At 38.0% G+C, this 23,519-nt stretch overlaps 1 protein-coding gene across 3 annotated transcripts in view; it reads left to right on the forward strand.

Annotated features, from left to right (window-relative positions):
• The window catches only part of SPATA6 (spermatogenesis associated 6), a 172,660-nt gene extending 154,939 nt beyond the window's left edge, over positions 1-17,721 (forward strand). Inside the window, exons 13-14 of one of the 3 annotated variants that reach the window (XM_063712537.1) lie at positions 11,567-11,621; positions 15,926-17,721. In XM_063712537.1, the coding sequence (XP_063568607.1) occupies positions 11,567-11,591 (25 nt within the window). In that variant the 3' untranslated portion in view covers positions 11,592-11,621; positions 15,926-17,721. Of the gene's footprint in view, positions 1-11,566; positions 11,711-15,925 lie in introns of those variants that run through there. The other 2 variants (XM_063712515.1, XM_063712516.1) reach the window with 2 other exon arrangements.
• The last annotated feature ends 5,798 nt before the right edge of the window (positions 17,722-23,519 follow it).

A 23,519-nucleotide genomic window follows, 5' to 3' on the forward strand; every position in this document is an offset into this window, starting at 1 on the left:
GTCAAATTTTGTTGAAAGACTGCATGAAAGAAAAAACACATCGAAGGGCCAGCAAAAGCAATGCAAAGCCTATTTCTATTTGGATATAGGAGATGAGAAGTCTAACAGGATTGTTGCTATCAGCAAGTCTATCTGTACTTGCAGCCAAGAGACATAAAAATGAAAAGGGTGAGAGAAACATCTTGGTTGTACCCACAGTACTCAAGAAGAAAGAAATAGTTCCTCAGTTCAGAGTTAATGTTTCCATAATGAAATCTGATTTTCTTTTTTTTTTTTTCTTTTATTATTATTATTATTATACTTTAGGTTTTATGGTACATGTGCGCAATGTGCAGGTAAGTTACATAAGTATACATGTGCCATGCTGGTGCGCTGCACCCACCAACTCGTCATCTAGCATTAGGTATATCTCCCAATGCTATCCCTCCCCCCTCCCCCCACCCCACAACAGTCCCCAAAGTGTGATGTTCCCCTTCCTGTGTCCATGTGTTCTCATTGTTCAATTCCCACCTATGAGTGAGAATATGCGGTGTTTGGTTTTTTGTTCTTGCGATAGTTTACTGAGAATGATGATTTCCAATTTCATCCATGTCCCTACAAAGGACGTGAACTCCTCATTTTTTATGGCTGCATAGTATTCCATGGTGTATATGTGCCACATTTTCTTAATCCAGTCTATCATTGTTGGACATTTGGGTTGGTTCCAAGTCTTTGCTATTGTGAATAATGTGGCAATAAACATACGTGTGCATGTGTCTTTATAGCAGCATGATTTATAGTCCTTTGGGTATATACCCAGTAATGGGATGGCTGGGTCAAATGGAATTTCTAGTTCTAGATCCCTGAGGAATCACCACACTGACTTCCACAAGGGTTGAACTAGTTTACAGTCCCACCAACAGTGTAAAAGTGTTCCTATTTCTCCACATCCTCTCCAGCACCTGTTGTTTCCTGACTTTTTAATGATTGCCATTCTAACTGGTGTGAGATGGTATCTCATTGTGGTTTTGATTTGCATTTCTCTGATGGCCAGTGATGGTGAGCATTTTTTCATGTGTTTTTTGGCTGCATAAATGTCTTCTTTTGAGAAGTGTCTGTTCATGTCCTTCGCCCACTTTGTGATGGGGTTGTTTGTTTTTTTCTTGTAAATTTGTTGGAGTTCATTGTAGATTCTGGATATTAGCCCTTTGTCAGATGAGTAGGTTGCGAAAATTTTCTCCCATTTTGTAGGTTGCCTGTTCACTCTGATGGTAGTTTCTTTTGCTGTGCAGAAGCTCTTTAGTTTAATTAGATCCCATTTGTCAATTTTGGCTTTTGTTGCCATTGCTTTTGGTGTTTTAGACATGAAGTCCTTGCCCATGCCTATGTCCTGAATGGTAATGCCTAGGTTTTCTTCTAGGGTTTTTATGGTTTTAGGTCTAACATTTAAGTCTTTAATCCATCTTGAATTGATTTTTGTATACGGTGTAAGGAAGGGATCCAGTTTCAGCTTTCTACATATGGCTAGCCAGTTTTCCCAGCACCATTTATTAAATAGGGAATCCTTTCCCCATTTCTTGTTTTTGTCAGGTTTGTCAAAGATCAGATACTTGTAGATATGTGGCATTATTTCTGACGGCTCTGTTCTGTTCCATTGATCTATATCTCTGTTTTGGTACCAGTACCATGCTGTTTTGGTTACTGTAGCCTTGTAGTATAGTTTGAAGTCAGGTAGTGTGATGCCTTCAGCTTTGTTCTTTTGGCTTAGGATTGACTTGGCGATGCGGGCTCTTTTTTGGTTCCATATGAACTTTAAAGTAGTTTTTTCCAATTCTGTGAAGAAAAGGCCATCCTTCCCAAGGTAATTTACAGATTCAATGCCACCCCCATCAAGCTACCAATGACTTTCTTCACAGAATTGGAAATCTGATTTTCAAATGGATACTTTTAAATTTTTTTAAATAAGATGTTTCTAATATAATGGCCTGCCTTTTTGTTTATTACTTGGTTAACCAACTAATATACATGGAGCTCAGGTGACTAGTACCAGCTCCTAAACTGCTACTGCAAGGGGTTATAAGTATAATGTTAGAAAGTGGATCGAGGTAGCAATTGCCTGCAATGGTTTTGAGCACCTTATATTTCAATGGAGTTTAAACCTCTTTTATTAAATGCAAATTTCTTGGTTCCAAAGATGAGCCTTAAATATTTTCTTTCCCAATGCCTTATCTTTTGTCATTCACAAACAGTTCATTTTTGACTCAAAGACTGAATAATTCTCTATCTTCTAGCTTTCAAATGCAACCAACTTAATCTAGAAACTATGGTTAGCTGTCTTAATTAAGAGTTAATATGATAAGTAGGGTATTTATGTGAATATTTAAACAAAATCATCTCAGTGAAATGCAGCATTGTTTAAGTTATATCTTAAATCTTGGTATGTTGCATTCAAGCTGAGGAGCCTGATGGAGGATAATGTATTCTCCTCTAATTTGTATAGTATATGAAAGTTTACAGGTTTTTTTGTGGAGTGGGAAGATGTTTTTTTTTTTTTCCTCTTCATCCGACATTAGTATATTTTTTAAAGTTCTTAAACCAAGGGAATTAAACTAATATTTATTAAGGACTGTCATCTGTACTCGGTAATTTACATCTTTTTTTATTTGATTTTCACAACATATCTGTGAAGTAGGGGGTAGGTATGTGTAATCTCAGTTTTACAGACTAGGAAACTGAGAAATTAAACTGCTATGATTAGCCAGTGATAAACACAACCAGTAAATGAGAAAGCTTAGACTTGAAGCTAAACCCAGCTCTGCCTCTCAACTAGATAAGCGGTTAAAAAACTCAGTTTGTTATAGTTCATATGTTTTTAAATGGTGGAGCTGGTATCTCTTCAGAAAGAACTTCAGTGGATAAAATAAAAAGTGAACTTACCTTAACGCATTAAAACCTAGAGCAAATTTCCAACATCTGAGCACTAAAAACAAATAAAGAGATTATCTCATGAACTAAGGAAGAAATTGGCAGAAGTGTATGAAAGGCACATCAGTGCAGAATTATTTTAACTGACCTGAGAGTTCATGGGCACCAGAGTTGACGTATGGGATAGTTCTAGGTAAAGACTTAGGATGCACTTCTTCTGGAACCCCAATCACCTCTTTAGCTGAGTAACCACGCATTTAAGCATCACTACATTTCTGTTTCAGTAAAAATTTAAAGAAGTTTAGCTTTTTTTGGTATATCATAGAATTCAGAAGGAAGGTGAGGAAAAAACTCTTAATGAAAGACAATGTCTTTGAACAGCTGCCATAGAATTGAGAATAAGTGTATCTTGTTAGAGACTTTCATTGATCAATGAAAATAACTGTTCACTAATTTACTGATTTCTTTTTTTTTAAAGGTAAAATTAGTTATATAAGCAGACAAAAGGTTGGAGAAGGATTTATTTATATATATTTTTTAAATTTTATATACCAAATGTATATTTGAAATACATATGATTTATTTATGTTTATTATATAAGTGTATTTATACTTTGCATATTTATTATGTATGTATTTCTATTACCAAAAGACTGACAGCAACATTGTATCATAGAAAAAGCACTGCCTTTCAACCTTCTGAACCTCATCTTTGTCTACCTATGAAATAGGATAATAAACGTCCTCCATTCTTCAGATAAGTGTTATGATTAAATGGGAAAATATATGTGGACATTCTTTGTCATATATTAGGCCTTATCATAATACCTTGCTTTTATGAATGATCTGGAAAAGAGTATTTGTGGTTTGAAAAATATTCCATTTGGCATAATGGCAGTACTGTTGGTTCTACAGTTGAACAGACCTTGGATTTCATTCTCTAAATTTGTCACCTCTGTATTCTTTAACTTTTATGAAAACATGCTTTCTCACTGGTAGAATGGAAGATATTTTTATAGAGTTGTTGTAATTGTTTAAAGAGCTAATGTACATGGAGTACCTAGTACAATGCTTGGTGTTCATTAAATGGTCATTGTAATGACTAAAATTTGAAGTCAGTAGAGATAGTGCTTGAGAAGATGTTGAGGATTTGATCAGAGAAAAAAATGGGCTATTTGAATATGTATAGAAAAATATTAAGAATTATTTTAAGACATAGGACCAAATTACTGTGTTCAGATATTTTGATATGGCTCTTAAATTTACTAGTTATTTAATTTATGTAGGCTGTGTGAGATAATAAAAACAGCACTGTATATCTGGGCTTAGAGTCTGTAATGTGGGGATACCTAGAGATCTCAAACCTTAATTTTACTGTCCATGGAATGGGAATAATACCCACCTAGGATGGTTACTATGAAGACTATATGAGGTAAAAGATGCAAAGTGACTAGACTGTACCTGATAAATAGTAGATGCATAAAGATAATTTTGTACCTTTTTCCCTGCATTAGTTTCATTGTTTTGTGCACAAATCCATCCAGGCATAGACAGCTGCCTTAGTGTCATTATTTCAATTTTTTAAAAACATTCTATTAACCTTTTATACCTTGTGCATGTTGGTAAGGAAGTTCTGTGTAGGTTTTGCATGTGAAGCTAAACAAATGAGTTCAGTTAGAGAATATTATCCATTTATATGTTATACAGTTAAGGTATTATTTTTAAAACAAAAATAAATTTAGTTTGAGAGTATGTTCTCTAAAACCAGTTTCAATACTAGGGAGTTTTTTCTGGTTTTTTTTTAATTTAACACACTTACGTTTTATAAAATTAACCATATTTTTCCAATTTGGAGAATGTTAGAGGTAGAAGTTAATCACCCTAGTTCAGCAGAAGTGACCCTAAAGGAGCTCAGCCAGATGAACGTTTCCATAGCTCTTAGGAATGTTCAATGCAATTTCACCTTTTTCAGAAGATTATAACATATGATTACGTATGTACATACAGATAGCTACGTGCACACACACACACACACACACACACACATATTTTTATTTTTAAGTAGACCCATCTCAAGTGCTTAAAAGAATGCCTAGCACATGGTAATGATATGGGATGGGGGCACAGAAGTGCTGGGTAGAGAAGGGTGGGGTCCCTGGCAAGGGCTCCACCCTTGGGCCTGTGCCCACGTACCTAGGTGAGGACAGGCATTCCTGTTTTTGCGCCCAAATGTTGCATTTTCCAAGACCACCCTGGCCCCCCATATCCCCCATTCTGTGCCTATAAAAACCCCGAGACCCGGCCGGGCGCGGTGGCTCACGCCTGTAATCCCAGCACTTTGGAAGGCCGAGGCAGGCGGATCATGAGGTCAGGAGATCGAGACCATCCTGGCTAACACGGTGAAACCCCGTCTCTACTAAAAATACAAAAAATTAGCCGAGCGTGGCGGCAGGCGCCTGTGGTCCCAGCTACTCGGGAGGCTGAGGCAGGAGAATGGCATGAACCCAGGAAGCGGAACTTGCAGTGAGCCGAGATCGCGCCACGAGCGAGACTCCGTCTCAAAAAAAAAAAAACAAAAACCCAGACCCTAGTGGTCACAGACTCGAGCGCTGGACGTAGAGGGGAACACACTGCAGAAGAACACACACAGGCGGCTGGATATCAAGAGGAGCAGAGTAGCGGAAGTGCACACTGATAGGGAGGAGCAGACGCCTGTAGGCCAGGTGAGACAAGGCAGAATTCGGCCAGCAGCAGTTGGAGGAGAGTCCAGCTGCTGGGTGGCTGACTTCAGGGGAAGACCACCTTCCCACTCCATCCCCCTTCTAGCTCCCCATCCATCTGCTGAGAGCTACCTCCATCCTTCAATAAAACCTTGCACTCATTCTCCAAGCCCACGTGTGATTCGATTTTTCCAGTACACTCAGACAAGGGCCCAGAATACAGAAAGCCCTCTGTCCTTGCAATAAGTCAGAGTCTAATCGAGCTGATTAATGCAAGCCACCTGCAGATGGCAAAACTGAAAGAGTGCACTGTAACACATGCCCACTGCGGCTTCAGGAGCTGTAAACACTAAACCCTAGATGCTGCCGTGGGGTCGGTTCCTGCCTCACAACCTGCCCGTCTGCATGCACACCCTAGGGTTATGAGCAGGGGCTCCGAAGAAGTGAGCCACACTCCCATCGCAGGCCCTGAGATGGGGATAAGGGAACTTTTCTCATTTCAGTAAGGGCTCTATAAATAATATTTATTATTATTATTATATAGCTCACTATTTGACTCATCTAAAATATTTATTTTCAGAAATAATTACTTAGCATAGCTCCTAATATTCTGTGGTTAAAGAAAATATTATATTGGAAAGGAATCTATCACTTAACAAGGACATGTTGAAAATATTTTGAATATTCCTGACGGATAGAAAAAAATATGCTATCCCAATTCCCCTTTGTGGCCCAGTAGTGGCTCACATATATAATCCATTCCTACAACTGTGCTGCATAAAGAATGTGTTTTAGCATAGAAGCAGAATAATTTGGAGAGGTGTTTGTTGATAATCTTAAACAAAAACAGTCAAAATAATTTCACTTCCACTGGAAACCTGGAGGGGAATTGTTTTTGCCAAATGAGAGAAAAGATACCAGCTTTTGAATTACGAAGTCTTTTCAAGTGTTTATGTTGGGAAAATGGAAAACAAAGAACATTTGACTTTAGTGAATTTTTGTCTACCAAACATTTAAAACCTCAGAAAAACTACTTCTAATAAGCTTTTATAATAAATAATAGCTTGCATTTTATATAATCCAATATCCTTTTCAAGCATTTTACTTATATCATTGTATCCTTCCATAACACGTTTGTGAATTAGGTAGAAGAGGGATTATAATTTACATTTCTTACAAACAAGAAAACTCAAGTTTGGGTTAAGTGTCTCCTGTGGGTCACACAGTGGGAGTGTTAGCGTCTGAACTAGGACTTACATTCACATGTTAGTATTTTCTCATAAATAGTCTATAGAACTTTTCTCTACTATTGTTTGATTTTCCTTAGGTATTGAGTTTAATGTTGGATTTTAAGAGGTGGTATTTGATTTTCAGTGATTGATCCATTGCTATATTGGAGGAAGCTAGTTTTCCATTATTTAAACATTTTTAATATGTTTGTGAATAGCTCCAAACATTTGCTTTGTCTGCTCTTACTCTGTCCCTGTTGGTTAGTTCACCTACTTATTAACCCACCTCTGCTACATTGAATAGGAAAGGAAATTAGTCAACTTGTAATTTGTTAGCAGCTCTACTAGAAATGTTTAGTAATGAAGAGTGCATGGGATTTTTAAAATACAGTCATCTACTCACCACGCATAATTGGAAATTGTCATAATTTGTGAAGAACTTTTCCTAGGGTTAGGATTCAGAACTAGAATATCTGAGACATATCTAATATTAATCTATTTAGGGGGATATGCATGACTACATAACATCCAGGTCTAAAGCTGGTGAGGCTTTTGATTATTTATGTTCAAGGTCAGTGGTTCCAAATCCTAACTGATCAGAATCACTCAGGAAGCCTGTTAAAAATCCCAACCTCTGGAGATCCTGAAGCAGTAAATTTAACATCTGTAAGTTTTTAGTCTCTCTAGGTGATTATAATGCTTATCCAGGTTTGAGAACCATGGATCTAGCACCTATTCACAGCTTTCTTTGTGGGAAGGAGCATATGGGACTTTTTTTCTGATTTTAATTTTTCCTTCTTTTAAAATATTTTCATTGTGTTAGCCTCTTCACCATCTGGATCAATTTTATTTTTATTTTTTATAAAAACAGGCAAAAATACCTTGAGCTCCAAGGAACATAATGCTTGGCTCTAGATTCCATGTGAATTATATACCTTTTGGTTTATCCATGACTAACCTTTAAATCCCAGGGGTTTTTTTCTCCTTTAATATAAGTAGTTATCAAAATCATTCATTTATTTATGCATTCATTAAGCAAATATTGATGTTTGCTTATAATGAAGCTGATAATACAGATATTATCAGTAGCACTAGGAAAATATAAAATAAATAAATATAAAATAAAATAAATAAGATGTATCCTGATCTCTCACAAATGCATTACAGTGTGTTATAAAATGTTGTGTATTATGGATATGTACAATATAAGTAAATATATGAAGAAAACGTTTAGGTGGGTACTTACGGAGCATGAAAGAGGAAGCAACCACTTCCTTAACAAATGAAGAAAGATATGACGAAGGATTCAGCCTTTCATCTTGATCTCAAAGGATGATTTTGTCAGAAGAGGAAAAGTAGGCCATTAGAGCTTGCATGGAGGCATGAAGAAGCACAGTATGTTCAGGGAATTTTTAGTTCAACCATTGTAGAAGACAGTGTGGTGATTCTTCAAGGATCTAGAACTAGAAATACCATTTGACCCAACAATCCCATTACTGGGTATATACCCAAAGGATTATAAATTATTCTACTATAAAGACTCATGCACACATATGTTTATTGCCGCACTGTTCACAGGAGCAAAGTCTTGGAACCAACCCAAATGCCCATCAATGATAGACTGGATAAAGAAATGTGGTACGCATATACCGTGGAATACTATGCAACCATAAAAAAGGATGAGTTCCTGTCCTTTGCAGGGACATGGATGAAACTGGAAACCATCATCCTCAGCAAACTAACACAGGAACAGAAAAGCAAACACTGCATGTTCTCACTCATAAGTGGGAGTTGAACAATGAGAAAACATGGACACAGGGAGGGGAACATCACACACTGGGGCCTGTCGAGGGGTGGGGGGCTAGGGGAGGGATAGCATTAGGAGAAATACCTAATGTAGATGACGGGTTGATGGGTGCAGCAAACCACCATGGTACGTGTGTACCTATGTAACAAACCTGCATGTTCTGCACATGCATCCCAGAACTTAAGGTATAACAACAAAAAAAGAATTTTAATATGGTTAGAGTATAAGGGTATATGGTGAAATTGGGATCAAGATAAGGTGGAAATGTGTGTTGAAATCACATCAAGATCCTTTGTATGCCTTATAATAGAATTTAAATTTTGTCTTCTTCCCCCAAAAATCTTTGGGTACTCAAATAATAGGTTTTCATTTTCATAATATGATTAAGCAGATATATCTGACATCCTAAAGCTTACATTAAAGCCAAGAGTAAGAGTTTTGTAGTCAGTGTCTCTCCAGCCATTTCTCATCTTTCAGCATATTTATTGAGCACTTGTGAACTACATACTGGATGACATAAAGAAAAAATACTAGCCTGGGCAACATAGCAAGACTTAGCTTCTACAAAAAAATACAAGAATTAGTTGGGCATGGTGGTATGTGCCTGTAGCCTTAGCTACTTGGGAAGCTGAGGTAGGAGGGATCACCTGAGCCCAGGAGTGCAAGGATGGAGTGAGCCATGATTCCACTGCTGCACTCCAGCCTGGGCAACGGAGTGAGACCCTGTCTCAAAAAAACAACAACAGCAGCAACAAAAACTGGCTTCTTAAATGTTCTCACAGAACTTTCAATGTAGTTTAACAGATGAAATAAATACTTGAAAAGATCATAGTAAGAGATATCACAAAGGAATTCATATTTGCTGAGGAGTCAATGAGTAGTATGAGTTCAAAGGATGGAGAAAACTAAAGTCATTTATCTGAAAAGGCTTTATGAGTAGAGTAGGGACATGACTTCAATCTGAGCGACAGGTCAAATTGCAATAGGTAGGAAAAGAGAAAATTACTGTAAGTGGGAAAAATTAAGCAGTGGCATAAAGGTATGGAAACAAGGGTTAATGAAGTGTGTTTGGGAGCAGCAAGTTGATCACTTTTCTTGAGCTAGAGTTTCATGTAGGGGCGCATGTCGGTGGGTGTTGACAATAAATAAATATGGCTTCTAAATGAAATGAAACCTCCAAAAAGCCTTGTAAGGAAAGCTATTTCTGAATATACTTTTGATCCATCTTAAAGATCTCATAAAAAACTCCAATTTCAGCTGAACTTTTAAAAATAAATATTTTGCAATATAAAAATATTTCCTGGCATTAAGATACGCTCAAATACCAAACTCACTGCCAAGAGATTTTCCAGCTTAAACCCATGCTTTTTAGATGTGTTGTAAAGAGCTTTAGATATCATTTTATGTTTGCTTTAAACTTTTTTTCAAGGAAAAAATAGAAAAGTATGTCCATTGGCCCTGTGTGCTTCTTATACATTATTGTCAGATCTTCATCTGCTAGGTGCCTGGGTTTTTAGTGTAGAGATTATCTGTCATTCTTTGTTTGCCTATAGCCAGTGAACTTCAGGATAATTTTTTCTTGTCTTGAAACAAGAATGAAGCTATATAGATAATGGTCACCATTATTTAGACATCAAAGATTAATATGAAAAGATTTTCTTATAAACTTAGAACCATTTTTGTTTTATATCAGGTTTTCTAGGTAAATATTTCAACTTTAATTAGACTTTTCAAATGTCCATTATTTTGTGATTTTAAAAAGCAGTGCTACGTAAAAACTATTAATGTAAGAGTCAGAGAAGTCATTATATGAAAGTAAAAACTTTGAAGTAACTTGCTAATATTTTTGTATATTTTATTGCAATATTCTTGCATTGTTAAAGTTGGGGTTCTTTTGCAAATGTTGTATCCTACTATTTTAACATTAATACATGTACATTTCTTCATTTTTCTAAAATGATGCATAAGTGTATTTCTTAACGGCTAGTATGCCATTGATAGAAAGTAATTTAACCATTCCTCTATTGGACATTTAGATTGTTCTCTAATTATGTGTGTCTATTATATATTTAAACTGGAGAGACATGTATTTGCACCAAAGGTAGGTTATATGATCTACTGACGCAATGTGCAAGTGGAAAATGGATGGCAGAAGGATTGTTCTTCCTTCCTTGTTTGTTTGTACCAGAACTCTTCATTGTTTACATACATTTTAGCCTTGGTGCCATTTTCAGAAGCTTTATTTGTCTCACTTACTTTTTTGGTTTGGATAAGACTTATATATAAAATCCATCTGTGAAGCATATTGTATATTCACATTGAAGGCTAAAAACCCTTTTTTAATTAAAACTTTATTCAGCACTCATGGTTCACTTTGTCCTGTTTTTATTATGAAACACTTCAGTCTTCTTCCTAAAAACACATATGTCTTGAACATTTCAAGATGTTTCTTGTTGCTCATGCAGAACTAGTTTCTTTATGCTGTCAGCTCACTGCCATATGTTCTAGCTGTTCATTTGCTTCCCTTTCTGGCATCTATGTAGGCAACATCTTGTATGTAATGTAAGTTCGTTTTATTCCCTTCTCCTTTATAAAACTTGTCAGAAGGTAAAATAACACACTGGAAACAGTGAATAGTACTCTGGTAAGTTAGAGTTTTCATGATTCTAAAGGATGTGGCCTTTCTTGTATTCTTAATGTTTGTAAGGTATGAAGAGAAAATGTGTCTGATGACACCTGAAGTCTTGCCAGCTGTGAATAATTCCAGTTAAGGTGCTATGGATATTATTTGGTAACAACATATATTATAGAAATTGCAATTCTTTGTATTGATTATTAAACCAAATGTGAAGATTGGGGAAACGTGGAGAGGAAAAATAATAATCAGATCATCCCTTTTATTTTCAGGAATGCACCATATGTCCTCATCTGAAAGTCTCTGCAGGATGATGGTCTGACTCACGTGAGTGGTTTTGAGATAAGTTGTGTTATACCTCAAGTTAGGTAAAGTCAGGAGATGAACTAACTTAAAAATTAGTGATGTTTACATAGAACCTAAATTGGAAAAGACAATAATATCGGCATTAGAAAGTCTGCCTTTAAGTAAAAAAAATTATTAGCGATAATAGGTTTTACATTCTTCATAATAGAATATCCTAAAGGAATAAAACCTCCACTATGTGAACTCTAAGTTCTGAACATCTGAATTTTTCAAATAGTTCTGAGTTATATTTAATTTGTTCTTTACTAACTAGAACACTTACTAATTTATCACATCATTTTAAACCTCAAACATACTGAATATATTTTTTCCAGGTTTATTGAGGTATAATTGACAAACAAAAATTGTATATGTAAGGTGTGCAGTGTGATGTTTTGATATGTGAATAAATTTGATGATTCTGGCTTCCCAATATGAAGATCACTTATTGTGTCAACCAGCATAAAACGCAGGACTGTTGAGATAGAGTAGAGCCATTTATGTCTGCAATGACTGCCTCCATGCTAATATGTCTCAATTTTGTTTTGTTTTTAGAATTTATATTTTCACATTTGCTGCTTATGATGTAGAGTAGCCTTGGGGACCAGGTTACCAGTTTGATATGATTGCATAAAACAAGAATGAAAATGTTCTGTGTTGGGGCCTTTTAGGTATTGGTGTTATGTCATCAGCTTTGACTATTATAAGAATTTTGTGCTTGCTTCCTGCTCCATTTAGATGAATGAACTTGGTGCATTTAGAGTATGTCAGTGTAGATGTTAACAGTCTATCTCTCCCAAATCCAATTTAACATGTAAGCATAAAATTACATTGATTTAATGTTCTAATTTTATATACATTTTAATATAAGAGAAACATAAAAGCATTTAGACTACATTTGGATTTCTTTATGTGATGATTTACTATATCATATACCATCTGCTCCCAGATAGATTAGAATGCATATCTTTAACTATAGTATTGTACAATTTATGATGCAAAATTTATCATTGTACCAATACAGACCTTATGGTACATTTTATTTAAGTTCATGGTGTTTTCTTTCTGAAAGGAAACTTTTCTTCAATCACAACACAGATGAAAGAGCTAAAATAGAAAGCTTTGTAAATCAGTATAGCCATTTTTAAATGGCTTAACAAATAATTCTTTCAGTAACACTTGACTTAACTTCAATAAATACACACTGAATTATATCCTATAGGTTAGTACAGTTGATAAGCATTTTTTTCTCTCCCTGAACTAAGACATAAAAATCCACACCCAGCAGACAAGCTTAGCAGGTCACAGAAATACCCCCATGTGTCTTGCATGAGGATGTTTGTTCATGCAAAGAACATTTATTGAGCACTTATGTACTAGAGACAGTGGTAGGTGCCAAGGATAGGGGATACAGATTCATCTATCCCTGCTCTTGAGGAACTTAAGAGTCCTAAAAAGAAAGACAGATAGGTGAGTTACATTTCAACATGGAAAATACTATAATAGGTATAAACAAATTTAATCATCACCTTTAGAGGCTGAGAAATTTTTTTTTAAAAAGGAATAAAGTGAGGAGTGGTGGGTAGTGGGGAGAGAAAAATGCTCCATCCTGTTTCAAAGAATAAGAGAAATATATCTCCTCGACTCAATGTTACGAATACTGGAGTTGTAGTCATGAAACATTTTTGAATGCTGTTACTATCCCATCTTGAAAAAACACAAAACATCCAGGCACAGAATATTGTTAAGTCAAAGGGAGGATATGATTAATTCTGCTAGAGAAAGGAATGGTCCAGGGAAAATTTTACAAATACTTGAGGTGAGCCTTAAAGGATCCATGTGATTTCAGTAGGCAGAGATGTGCAAAGGAATGGTGTAGGCCAAGGGAACACCTAGAATAAAGATCAAGGAAGGCATGGTAATGAGGATGACACTCTCCTACCACAATTAATTGTTACACCTTAAAACAGAGTAGCTGGTACTCTGTAATGTAGTAAGAACCACGGAGTTGGCCAAATGAGCTTGGTCTGAGACCTGTCAGTATTATGCACCAACTGTGTGGGTTGGTGGCAAGGTGCCGAATCATTCTGTGACTCCATTTCTTTATCTGAGAAAGGGAAAATGATGCCTAACCTGAGGGCTACCATGTTGTGCAACTGTAGGAGGCATCTTTCACATTGTACAGAGGCCCTAGCTATCTCAGGTGGGCTGGGAGGATTAAATGAGACAATACATATAAAGTATTTAACACAGTGGCTGGCACATAGTAAGTGCTCAATAAACATTCACTACTGTTAATCAGGCAACTATCATTTTAAAAAATGGATTCACTTGAAATCCCTTTTATTTGTAAAGATTTATGTATCTCTACCCTTGGAAAACAATCTGTGTGTTCCTGAGATTAATTTGAGTAGAATGCAAGATATATTTTGCTTCATTTACTGGGCTTCAAAATTTGTTGTCCAGGAAATACAGAAAGACAAAAGCATACCAAAGAAAAACAAAACAACAAATAAATTAAATCCCCCTAAATAATTTTGAATGAACATTTTTCTCCAATGATGGTTATTTTATTCATGCCATTGCATAAAATTCCCAAATATATTTATTTTTATTTGTAAAACACCCCTTCTGTGACCACCTGATGTTTCCATAAGGAACATTTTCCAGCACAATTTTATGTCCCTGAAACTTAAAGATGTTTATTTTTTCTTCCCCTTTTATATCCAGAAGCAAGGCTATTTGGAATGGATTAGTTAATTAGGACATCTGATTCAGAAAATGAGACAGCCATGAATTTCGCTGAGAATTCAGAAACATGGGTAGGGGACGTTGATTATTACCAGGCTTGAAATGTCAGCAAAGACTTCAGGGTTGCAGGAGGGAGAATATAAAACACATAAAGTTTAATGGCTTTGGCTATGGGGGTCTTTGGGGCAGGTTGGATGGAGTTACTTGCTGAACACATGATAGTCTTTTTGTTACTTGTCCAGCTGGATTGTTTGAAGCCGGTTTTCACTCTATCTTGTAAAACAGAAAATAGCCATTAGCTACTCACCAGTATATATGGAAAATGCAGAGGGTTGTGCTTCAGTTAGGGTCTGTCTGCAGCAATCTAGTCCTCATAGTATGGGATTATAGCAAGTACTATAAATAGGCAAAGTCAAAGGAGCTTGCTTGGCCATTTAACCCCTATCATGGACTCTTAAACTGGAGTTTGGATTGCAGGATGCTTTTATGTAGTGACCTTGGATCTATACCAGTGGGAGGGAAGGATTGGGCAGAGGGGATAATTTAGCTGCAATGCAGGCCTGAGAGCAACCTTGGTCAAACCCACAGGAAGCTCTGGAGCTAAAATGGCCCATTGGAATAAACTCATGTTAGGCTGAAATGGCCATGTTTTTATACTTATTATTCACTGGATGTGGACTGCTCTTGGAAGGGTGGGACCTCTGGCAAGGTGGATCTGCGGGTAAAGAAATCTCTGATTATGCTGACAGTTGAGGGCTGCCTCCCCACAGAACTACATGAAGCTGGGGCAACAGGCCTTTTCTTGAAGAGGAATCTGGTGACACATCACCCTGTCTTTGCCTCCCCAAGTTCTATTATAACATATATGATCCAAACCAGTTTGCAGAAACATGGCTGGACAAAGAGAGGCTCCACCCTCTCACTCTCCCAGTTTCTTCCACAAAATAAAGTCTCAAGTAGCTCACTGTTCCAAAAGTGACTTATACCACTGGGCATCAGCACCATTCCCAACACAAAACCATAGATCTAATACTAGGCCTATGAAGAGTTAGTGTTTTTCCCAAGCAGTAATTATAAGGAAGGTGTATAGCCCTAACCTCTTTATCAAGCTCCAGATTCACAGATATAAAAACTATCTGGCAATGCCAGTGGGATATCCCATGGGTACCTCCAAGTCAGCGTGCTCAAATCTGAACTCATAATTTCTTCTTCTTTCAAGACCAAACCTGCTTTCCACATCTCAATACATTAGAGTACCTACTTTTAGATCTAAAGCCTGGGAATTATCCTTAATTCTCTCCATCCCCCCAGAGTCAGTAAGTCCTGCAGATTTAACTTCACAAATGCCTTTTAGCAGCCTTCTCCCCTCCTCCAGTCCTCTCCCCTCCTTCACGGCTACTGTCCTAATTCAGGACCTCATTCAAAGGAGGTTATCTTTTTGTAATTGTACTAACTTTTAAAAGTTAAAATAGTATGTTGTTGCAAATAGTGTAGTACAGCTGATGATATTCTCTCTTCTTACCCCATACCTGCAGGTACCCAGGGATGACCTTCTGTGAATGGTCTGCCTAGGTGTTCTGGTGGATTCCTCCACAACTCCTTTTGATATTATGTAGATATAATACCTTTTATCCTGACTTCAACAAGCCAAGAACAATCTCCACTATGAAAGATGAAAATTTAACGTTGACTACCTTTCCTCCCTTCTTCTTCTCCCAGTGTTTGATATTTATGTTATTATTAGTTTATTGATTATATATGTAATTTTCAGTAACAGACTTAAATTTCTATTTCTTGCTCCACCTACTTTCAACAATTTGTTGACTACCTACTTTGTAAGAATACAGATATTAACACTTCTATGTTTGCCTTCTCAATTCTATCTTTTGTCAACTACATGTTTATGTTGTCAAAGTTGTAACATTTACATTCTGTTCTTTAGCCAAATTAATCTTACATGCTCTTCCTTCCATAATTTTTTATTCTACAATTAACATTTTGATGTGTTTGCTTTAGTACAGTATTAATCTATCAATCCTTTTTTAAACAGTTGTAAAATGTACATAATATTTATAATTTTAACCATTGTAAAATATATAAATTTTAACCATTGATAATTTTAACCAAATGTACACTCAATTGTACAATTGAGTGACATTAAATACATTCATAATGCTGTATATCTATCACCACTATCTATACCCCAAATTTTTCATCATCCTAAACATAAACTCTGTACCCACTAAACAATTTCTCCCCATTGCCTACTCTTCCACTGCCCTCTATTCTGCTTTCTCTCTCTCTGAATTTGCCTATTCTGGGGACCTCACGTAAGTAGAATCATTCAATATTTGCCTTTCTCTGTCTGGTTTATTTCACTAAATGTAATGTTTTCAAGGTCCATTCACATTATAGTATATATCAAAAATTCATTCCTTTTTAAAAAAAACTTTTATTTGAGGTTCAGGGATACATGTGCAGCTTTGTTACACAGGTAAACTGGTGTCACGAATGTTTGTTATACAGATTGTCTTATCATGCAGGTACTAAGTCTAGTACCCAATTGTTATTTTTTCTGATCCTCTCCCTCCTCCCACTCTCCACTCTCAAGTAGGCCCCAGTGTGTGTTGTTCCCCTCTTTGTGTCCACGAGATATCATCATTTAGCTGTCCTTTTTATATAGCTGAATAGTATTCTATGTGTATGTATAAGATTTTGTTTATCCCTTTATCTACTGATGGATTTTTCCTTTCTTTTTTCCAGTGGTACTGCAACAACCTCAAAAATTGCCATCCCTTAGCAGCCTCTGGCTCTATCATTTATTCTCTTACTGTTGCTGGAATGATCTTTCTAAAGATAAGATGCTCTTTGGATATATTAGTTGCCCTTACCCTTCCTGACTCTGTCCCATTCTTGGCTATACCGTAGCACCCAGTGTCCCTAGGCTCACCTCTACCTCTTCTCCAATGTCATCTGTGTTACACTCTCACACACTCTGTACTTCAGCCACAAAAGGTACCTCACTCTACCTTAAAGATGTCATGGCTGTTTACATACTTGTCTTGCTTTGTGCAGTTTCTTCTGTCTCTCATATAACCATTTTGTCTGTCTACACAGAAATCTCTACACTCCAAGTAGAGTTAAATGTCTAAATCTAAGTTAAACATTATTTCCCATGAAGCCTTCCCCATTTCCACGAGGTAATTTGTTGCTCCTTTCTCTGTTTTTCTGAAGTATTTTGTTCCCACCTAGAATTTCAGTGCTTAATTGTTCTGCAATAATTTGCTGACTTGCCTGCCTTTTTTATTCGACTGACCTCCGCGTAGATTGCAGCTGTTTTCCGTATTTATGTCATGAGCCTGGAAACTGGTAACATTCATGAAGAATGCTGCATGAGTGAGTAGTACAATGAGGGTAGGGTTGAATGTGGAGTCAGAAATCTGGGCTTAAGGACCAGTTCAGCCACATTACCTCACCTCTCTGAGTTTGTTTCTTCATTTGTAATAAGTCAACATCCTAGACTGGTGTTGAGAACTAAATGAGACGGTTAATGTGGGAGCACTCTTTATAAAATAATTGCGAGGATTTTAAAAATTATCAGTCTTACTAGTCTTCATGTACTTCTCATCCCAGATAAATTTACTATTCTATAGGAAGTTCCCAGTTTGTGAATCATTCCTTTAAGAAGAAATCATAAATCGTGGAAATATAATTTTGGAATACGTGATGTTTGGTTTGTTTGCTTAAGTGGTTAGAAATTTCAGGGATGCAGAATTTAGCTAGCAAAAGGAAGAACTTTCTAACTGGCAGTGTGGTCCAGTAATGAATGCTCTCAGAAGGTCATCATTGCTCCATCTCTGGACCACCCTGCCAATTAGCAAGTTCTAATAGAGGGCTGGCTAAGTTTACCTGTCAGGGAGACTGTTCAGAGAAATTCTGATCCGGAATGAAGAGGGAGGAGAGCTGCACTAGCTGACTCTGAGGTTCCTTCTCATTCTGAATGTATATAATCCTAAAATTTACATACAAGGCATACTGAGAGATAGACCAATGCTGCTTTTGTAGTCTATTCAGGAGATAAGGTATAAAGGTTGGGTTTTATTTTTTCCTCTTTAAGAGAAAGTTGTAGATTTTATATAAGACCACAGTAAAAAGTCTGACATTTCTACTTTGTGAGTCTGGGCTGAAGCTGAAATTTGATTTTGAAATATGAAAGTAAACTGCAACTACCTTAATTTAAGCCTGTAGGATTTACGTTTATGTATAACCTTTAAATTTCTCCCAAATTTTCACCCTAGAGAAAAGAAGAAATTACAGTAATCTTACTTAAGGCTAGAAATCTAGAGAGACACTTGTTCTAGGTTAATGGATAACTGACACTGCTTTGCCTGGGCTTCTAGCAGTTTCCATCCCCTCTGACTGATGTGAACTCTCACACCCAAGGACATGGTTATGAGTCTCTCATGTTAAATTGAGTGCTTTTGTAGTCCAAACTCAATAACAAAAACACTTTAGAAAACATTTTCTTCATGATATTTTTAAGAGTGCTATTTTTTTAAAACACCATCCTTTCACAGTTCAAGGCTGCTTCTTAATGTTATTATTGCTCATGGTAAACCCATTTCAATTCTCTGAAAGCCACTCTGCAATGTTTTTCTATTTGTGCTGTTGCCTCTCAAGCTGACATATGACTTTCCCTGTGTACCCTCCACTACCACCAACCGATCCATCCACTTCCTGCCCCAAGGAGACAAATGTGGAATCGAATTAGAAGCACACAATGTCAACATGAGAAGCGTCCATACATTTCATCTAATCTAATTCAAGCCTTTGCGCCTCTCCTCTTTTAAGGAAAAAGCACCTGAGGGATGGCTAGGGAGGGCCATAAAGCAAGTAATGACAAAATTAAGCTAGGATACAAATCTTTTACCTGCTTATCTAGTACTTTTACCGCTGCCCCATGCACCAACTGGAGGTGAGTTGGGGTAAGGGCTCTGAAAGGTTTCAGAGAGGTGGTTACAGCTCTCACTGTGGTAACTGACAACTGACCCAATGGACAGGCAGTTTCCTTTTAAGTGACTTGGTAGAAGGCCTGACATCATCTTACAATTGAATGGGGGGGCTAAGAACCCTGCTGAATTATATACATATAGAGAGAGCCAGGTGACATCTCATATGTACACATTGGCAGGTAGAGATGGAGAGATCAACCTGAGAACAAGGTCCTGCTGGAATGAGAGAGCATGGCAAAGATGAGAGGTTTGGAAAGGGGCCACAGGAGCATTAGAGTCAATGAGACTGAAGGTCCACATTAGAGACTGGAACAACTGAGGCACAAATGGTGAATGCTACCCTCTGAGATTCCTCAAATACATTGAGGACATTCTGAATGTGAAGGGGGTTGTTGGAACTTGGAGGCAAAAAATGCTGCTTTGCTTTTTAATTTTTAGGGGCTGTCCTGAAGCTCACATTTGGGTGTTGACTGGCCTTTCTGAAACAGAGATGATACTTGTCTACCTACCTCTAAGAGTTGTAGGAATTTAATGAGACCTCACCTGTGGCAGGACTTTGTAACTCCAAAGTCTGTACAGATTGTACAGGTATTGTCTATTATTCTTTCTCTTGATTGTGGCTAAGAACTAAGGAATCCAGAGCCAAAATATGATGGAGTAAATTGAACATGCATTCATTCACTCATTCATTGAACATTTATGAAGAGCTTACTAAATGTCCTAAAACAATGCAACCCCTAGATGAACACCACACCTACTTTCAAAAAGCACCAGTCTATGGCAAAGAAGAGATGAAAATAATTATAACACTTGCATGAAACTTGCTATGGTAGAAACACAGGAGCCTGTGGAGGCTCAGAGGAAGGACACAAAACCAACTTGGGTGAGTGGAGGAAGCAGCATGAAAAGTTAGTAGGAAATGATTCCTGAGGTGAGTAGGAGATAGGCAATGGTGGTAGAAGGTCAAGGGTAAGTGTTCCAGGCAAAGGGAGCCACATGAACAATGGCGTGGGATAGGGAAAGTAGGGCTGAATGAGAGGACCTTGGAGACCCCTTCAAATGGTGAGTGTGACAGACACATTAACGAAAATGTAAATGTGTGTGCGATGTGTGTGCCTTCAGTAGACCTGCCCAGGGCTTGGTGGTAATATAGGCCTCAACATGCCTTTTTCTCCAGCCCCTCCTATGTCATTCTTGGCTTGCCCACTACCCCTGAAACATTTTTCATCTTGAAGGGCCTGGATAATTGTTGCTGAATCCTTACATGGCCTTAAGCAAGTCCCATCCCTTCTAGAAGTCTCCAGTGTCTCTTTCTGTGAAATATGGGGGTCTGATTAGCTGGTCACTGAGGTCCCTTCTAAGACTGACCCTGACCTGTGAGCTTCCTACACTGCAGTGATTCACTGTTTGCCTCTGACTCTCCCCCACACTCTGGGAATGGAGCTTAGGTCTCCTGACTTTCAGCTTAGGGTTCTTTTCTTTCCACCACATTGACTGTTTTACTGTGTCATAAGAGTTAAAGGAGAAACATCCTGGTCCTCAGAGAACTGAGTCTAGCTGAGAGCTAAGAAGGCACCAAAGCTTGAACACCATGGTACCCCTAGTGCCTGGAACAGGGTGCGGCCCATGACATTATTTGTAGTGTTTAGTGCCAAAATGAAAGAAATCTTGATTGTAAAACCTCAAAACTGGAGATAACCTCATAGATCTCTTTGTATGGGCTGTTCCCTCTGCCTGAAAACCTTCCCTTCAGCACCTACTTCCTGTGGTCAGCAGCAGGGCTGACTTGATACTAGACAGGAGAGCTTCTCTCCCTGTGGGTAAGACTTTATGGTCAAAATCCTCCAGACTTTGCCCTTTTCCCACTCCACGAAGCCCAACCTCAAAGCCTGATTTCCTGTTAAAAAACTGTCTTTGTTTGGTTTCTCAGAAGCAGCATATGAAACCAGGTGCCAGCAGTTTATTTCAGAGACGATCCCAGGAAACACCTCCAAGGAAATGGGGAAATGAGACAGGGAAGGGAAGGGAGCTATGCAGGGTGTGTTAATGGACATATTAACATGGTGGGAAGCTGCACCTCATTGTCCCTCTGAAAGATATTTTAGAGCAAGACTCCAAGTTGTCCCACTTCAGGGCAAGGGACTAACAGTGCTTATCCTCAAACTCTTTTTTGTCGCTGGTTCAGGGCTGCTCCCAGGTGTGTTAACTCCAAGCACTTCTAGCTTGTTCTATGCAGGGAACCGAACATTTTTCTACAGTCAGAGAAAGCCCTCAGCAGAGAGGTGAAGGGGCTTTCAGCAGGAAGTCACAGTAAACAGGCCTGCTGAGACCCAGGGGATATGGGCAAGGACACCGACAGCCTCTGCCCCGGTGGTGCAATGCCCATTCTCTTCAGTCCATGGTCAGTAGTCTTCACAGCTCTGCCTTAGAGGCAAGAGGCTAAATACAGACAGGATTTATAAGGGGAAATTAAATATGCAGGATTGACATTTGCAAATGAATAAATAGTGTCCCTATTTTATGGGAATTCATTGTGCACTTTTGTACCTTAACCCTTTAGCACATGCTGCCTCACTACCTTGTATGACTTTTTCTAGAAAACTCCCATTCATTCATCCTTCAAACTCTAGCTCCATTATGCACTTTTATGTTATGCCCTTTCCTGATTGCCCTGGTAGAACTAATTCCTCCCTGCTCTTTTCTCTGACAGCATTTTCGGCTAGATCTAAAATAACATTGCTATGTAGTGTCATGCCTCCTTATGTGTTCATCTTGCCTGCTACTAATAGCAGTAATAATGTTGTGGGACGTTTTCCTTAGTTTAGCTAAGAGCCAGGTCCTTATCACATGGCCATGAAAAATTAGGCTTGCAGACGATTTGAAGGGTGAGAATAATGGGATTTATTGGGCAAAAAGGAAAAAAGGGGGAACAGGAACTCTCTTCAAGGCCAGAGTTCCTGCTAGTGTAGGATTCCCACCTCACAGATTGAATTCCGGGTTCCACCCAAGGAGAGGAGAGGCCAGGCTCCTCCCTGCTGCAAATGGCACGAACGTCTGTGGCTCCATCCCAGGGTGCACTCCTCTCAGTGCATAGACCAGTTGGAGTTTTGCCAGGGAGCCCTTTCCACCTGGCTGTCTCAGTAATAGCTAACATTTATTAAGTACTTTACTTATGTGCGAGGCACTATTTTAAATACTTTATTTGAATTAACTAATTTAATCTCATCAACCGAATGAAGTAGCTGCTATTACTGTCTCCATTTTGTGGATGAGAAAAGATAGAGAAGTTAAGCAACTTTTCCAATATCTTGTCATTAGAAAATGACAGCATGAGGAATTGGTTCCAGAAGATCAGTCTTTCAAGACCCTGCAGTCTTCTTAACCACTGCACATAACAGCCTGTCTTTGGCTGTAGTACAGAAGGGGGCACAAGGACAAAACCCTGGGATATATTTCTAGCAATTTTCATAGGATCTCATGCCAAGCTGGAAAACACCATCTGTGGAGAGTCTTAAATAGATAGAACAATACTTGCATTTTAGAAAAATCATTCTTGCTATAGTGCATAGGATGAATTGCAAGAAGAGAAACTGGGAAGAGAGATGAGAGTCAAAGGGCTGTTGAAATGATCCAGGTAAGAGATGAAGTCCCAAGTTTAGCATGGAACCTCCTTCCTGAGCTATCACCTGCTTACCTCTCAGTCACTGCAACACCCATTCTCCAACATGCAGGCCTACCACTCATGGATGTGCAGGTGGTGCCCTGCCCAATTACACCTGGCCAATAGGGGCATGTGGGAGCTGAAGTGAGCGTGGGCTCTGGCTGCCACCTGTCACCCTATAGTGAGGATCTGTATCTGCCAAGAAGAAAGGCATCTTTTGCTCACTTTCACAATGAAGCATAAGGACTAGCAGTGGTCCTGTCCACGTGTATCTTCCACTTCCGACATTTAAAACTATTTTTGTTCCTAGTTATGTCATAATTTTTCCCACCTCTGTGTTTTTAATCTTTGGTTTCCTCTGCTAGGGGTGCCCTTTCACTCACTCATTTCATTCATTTATTCTTTCACTTATTCATATAACACAGAATTTTGTACCCACCATGTGCCAGGTACCTA

The sequence above is a fragment of the Pongo abelii genome, chromosome 1 (genome assembly GCF_028885655.2).
Source record: "Pongo abelii isolate AG06213 chromosome 1, NHGRI_mPonAbe1-v2.0_pri, whole genome shotgun sequence".
Lineage (NCBI taxonomy): Eukaryota > Metazoa > Chordata > Mammalia > Primates > Hominidae > Pongo > Pongo abelii.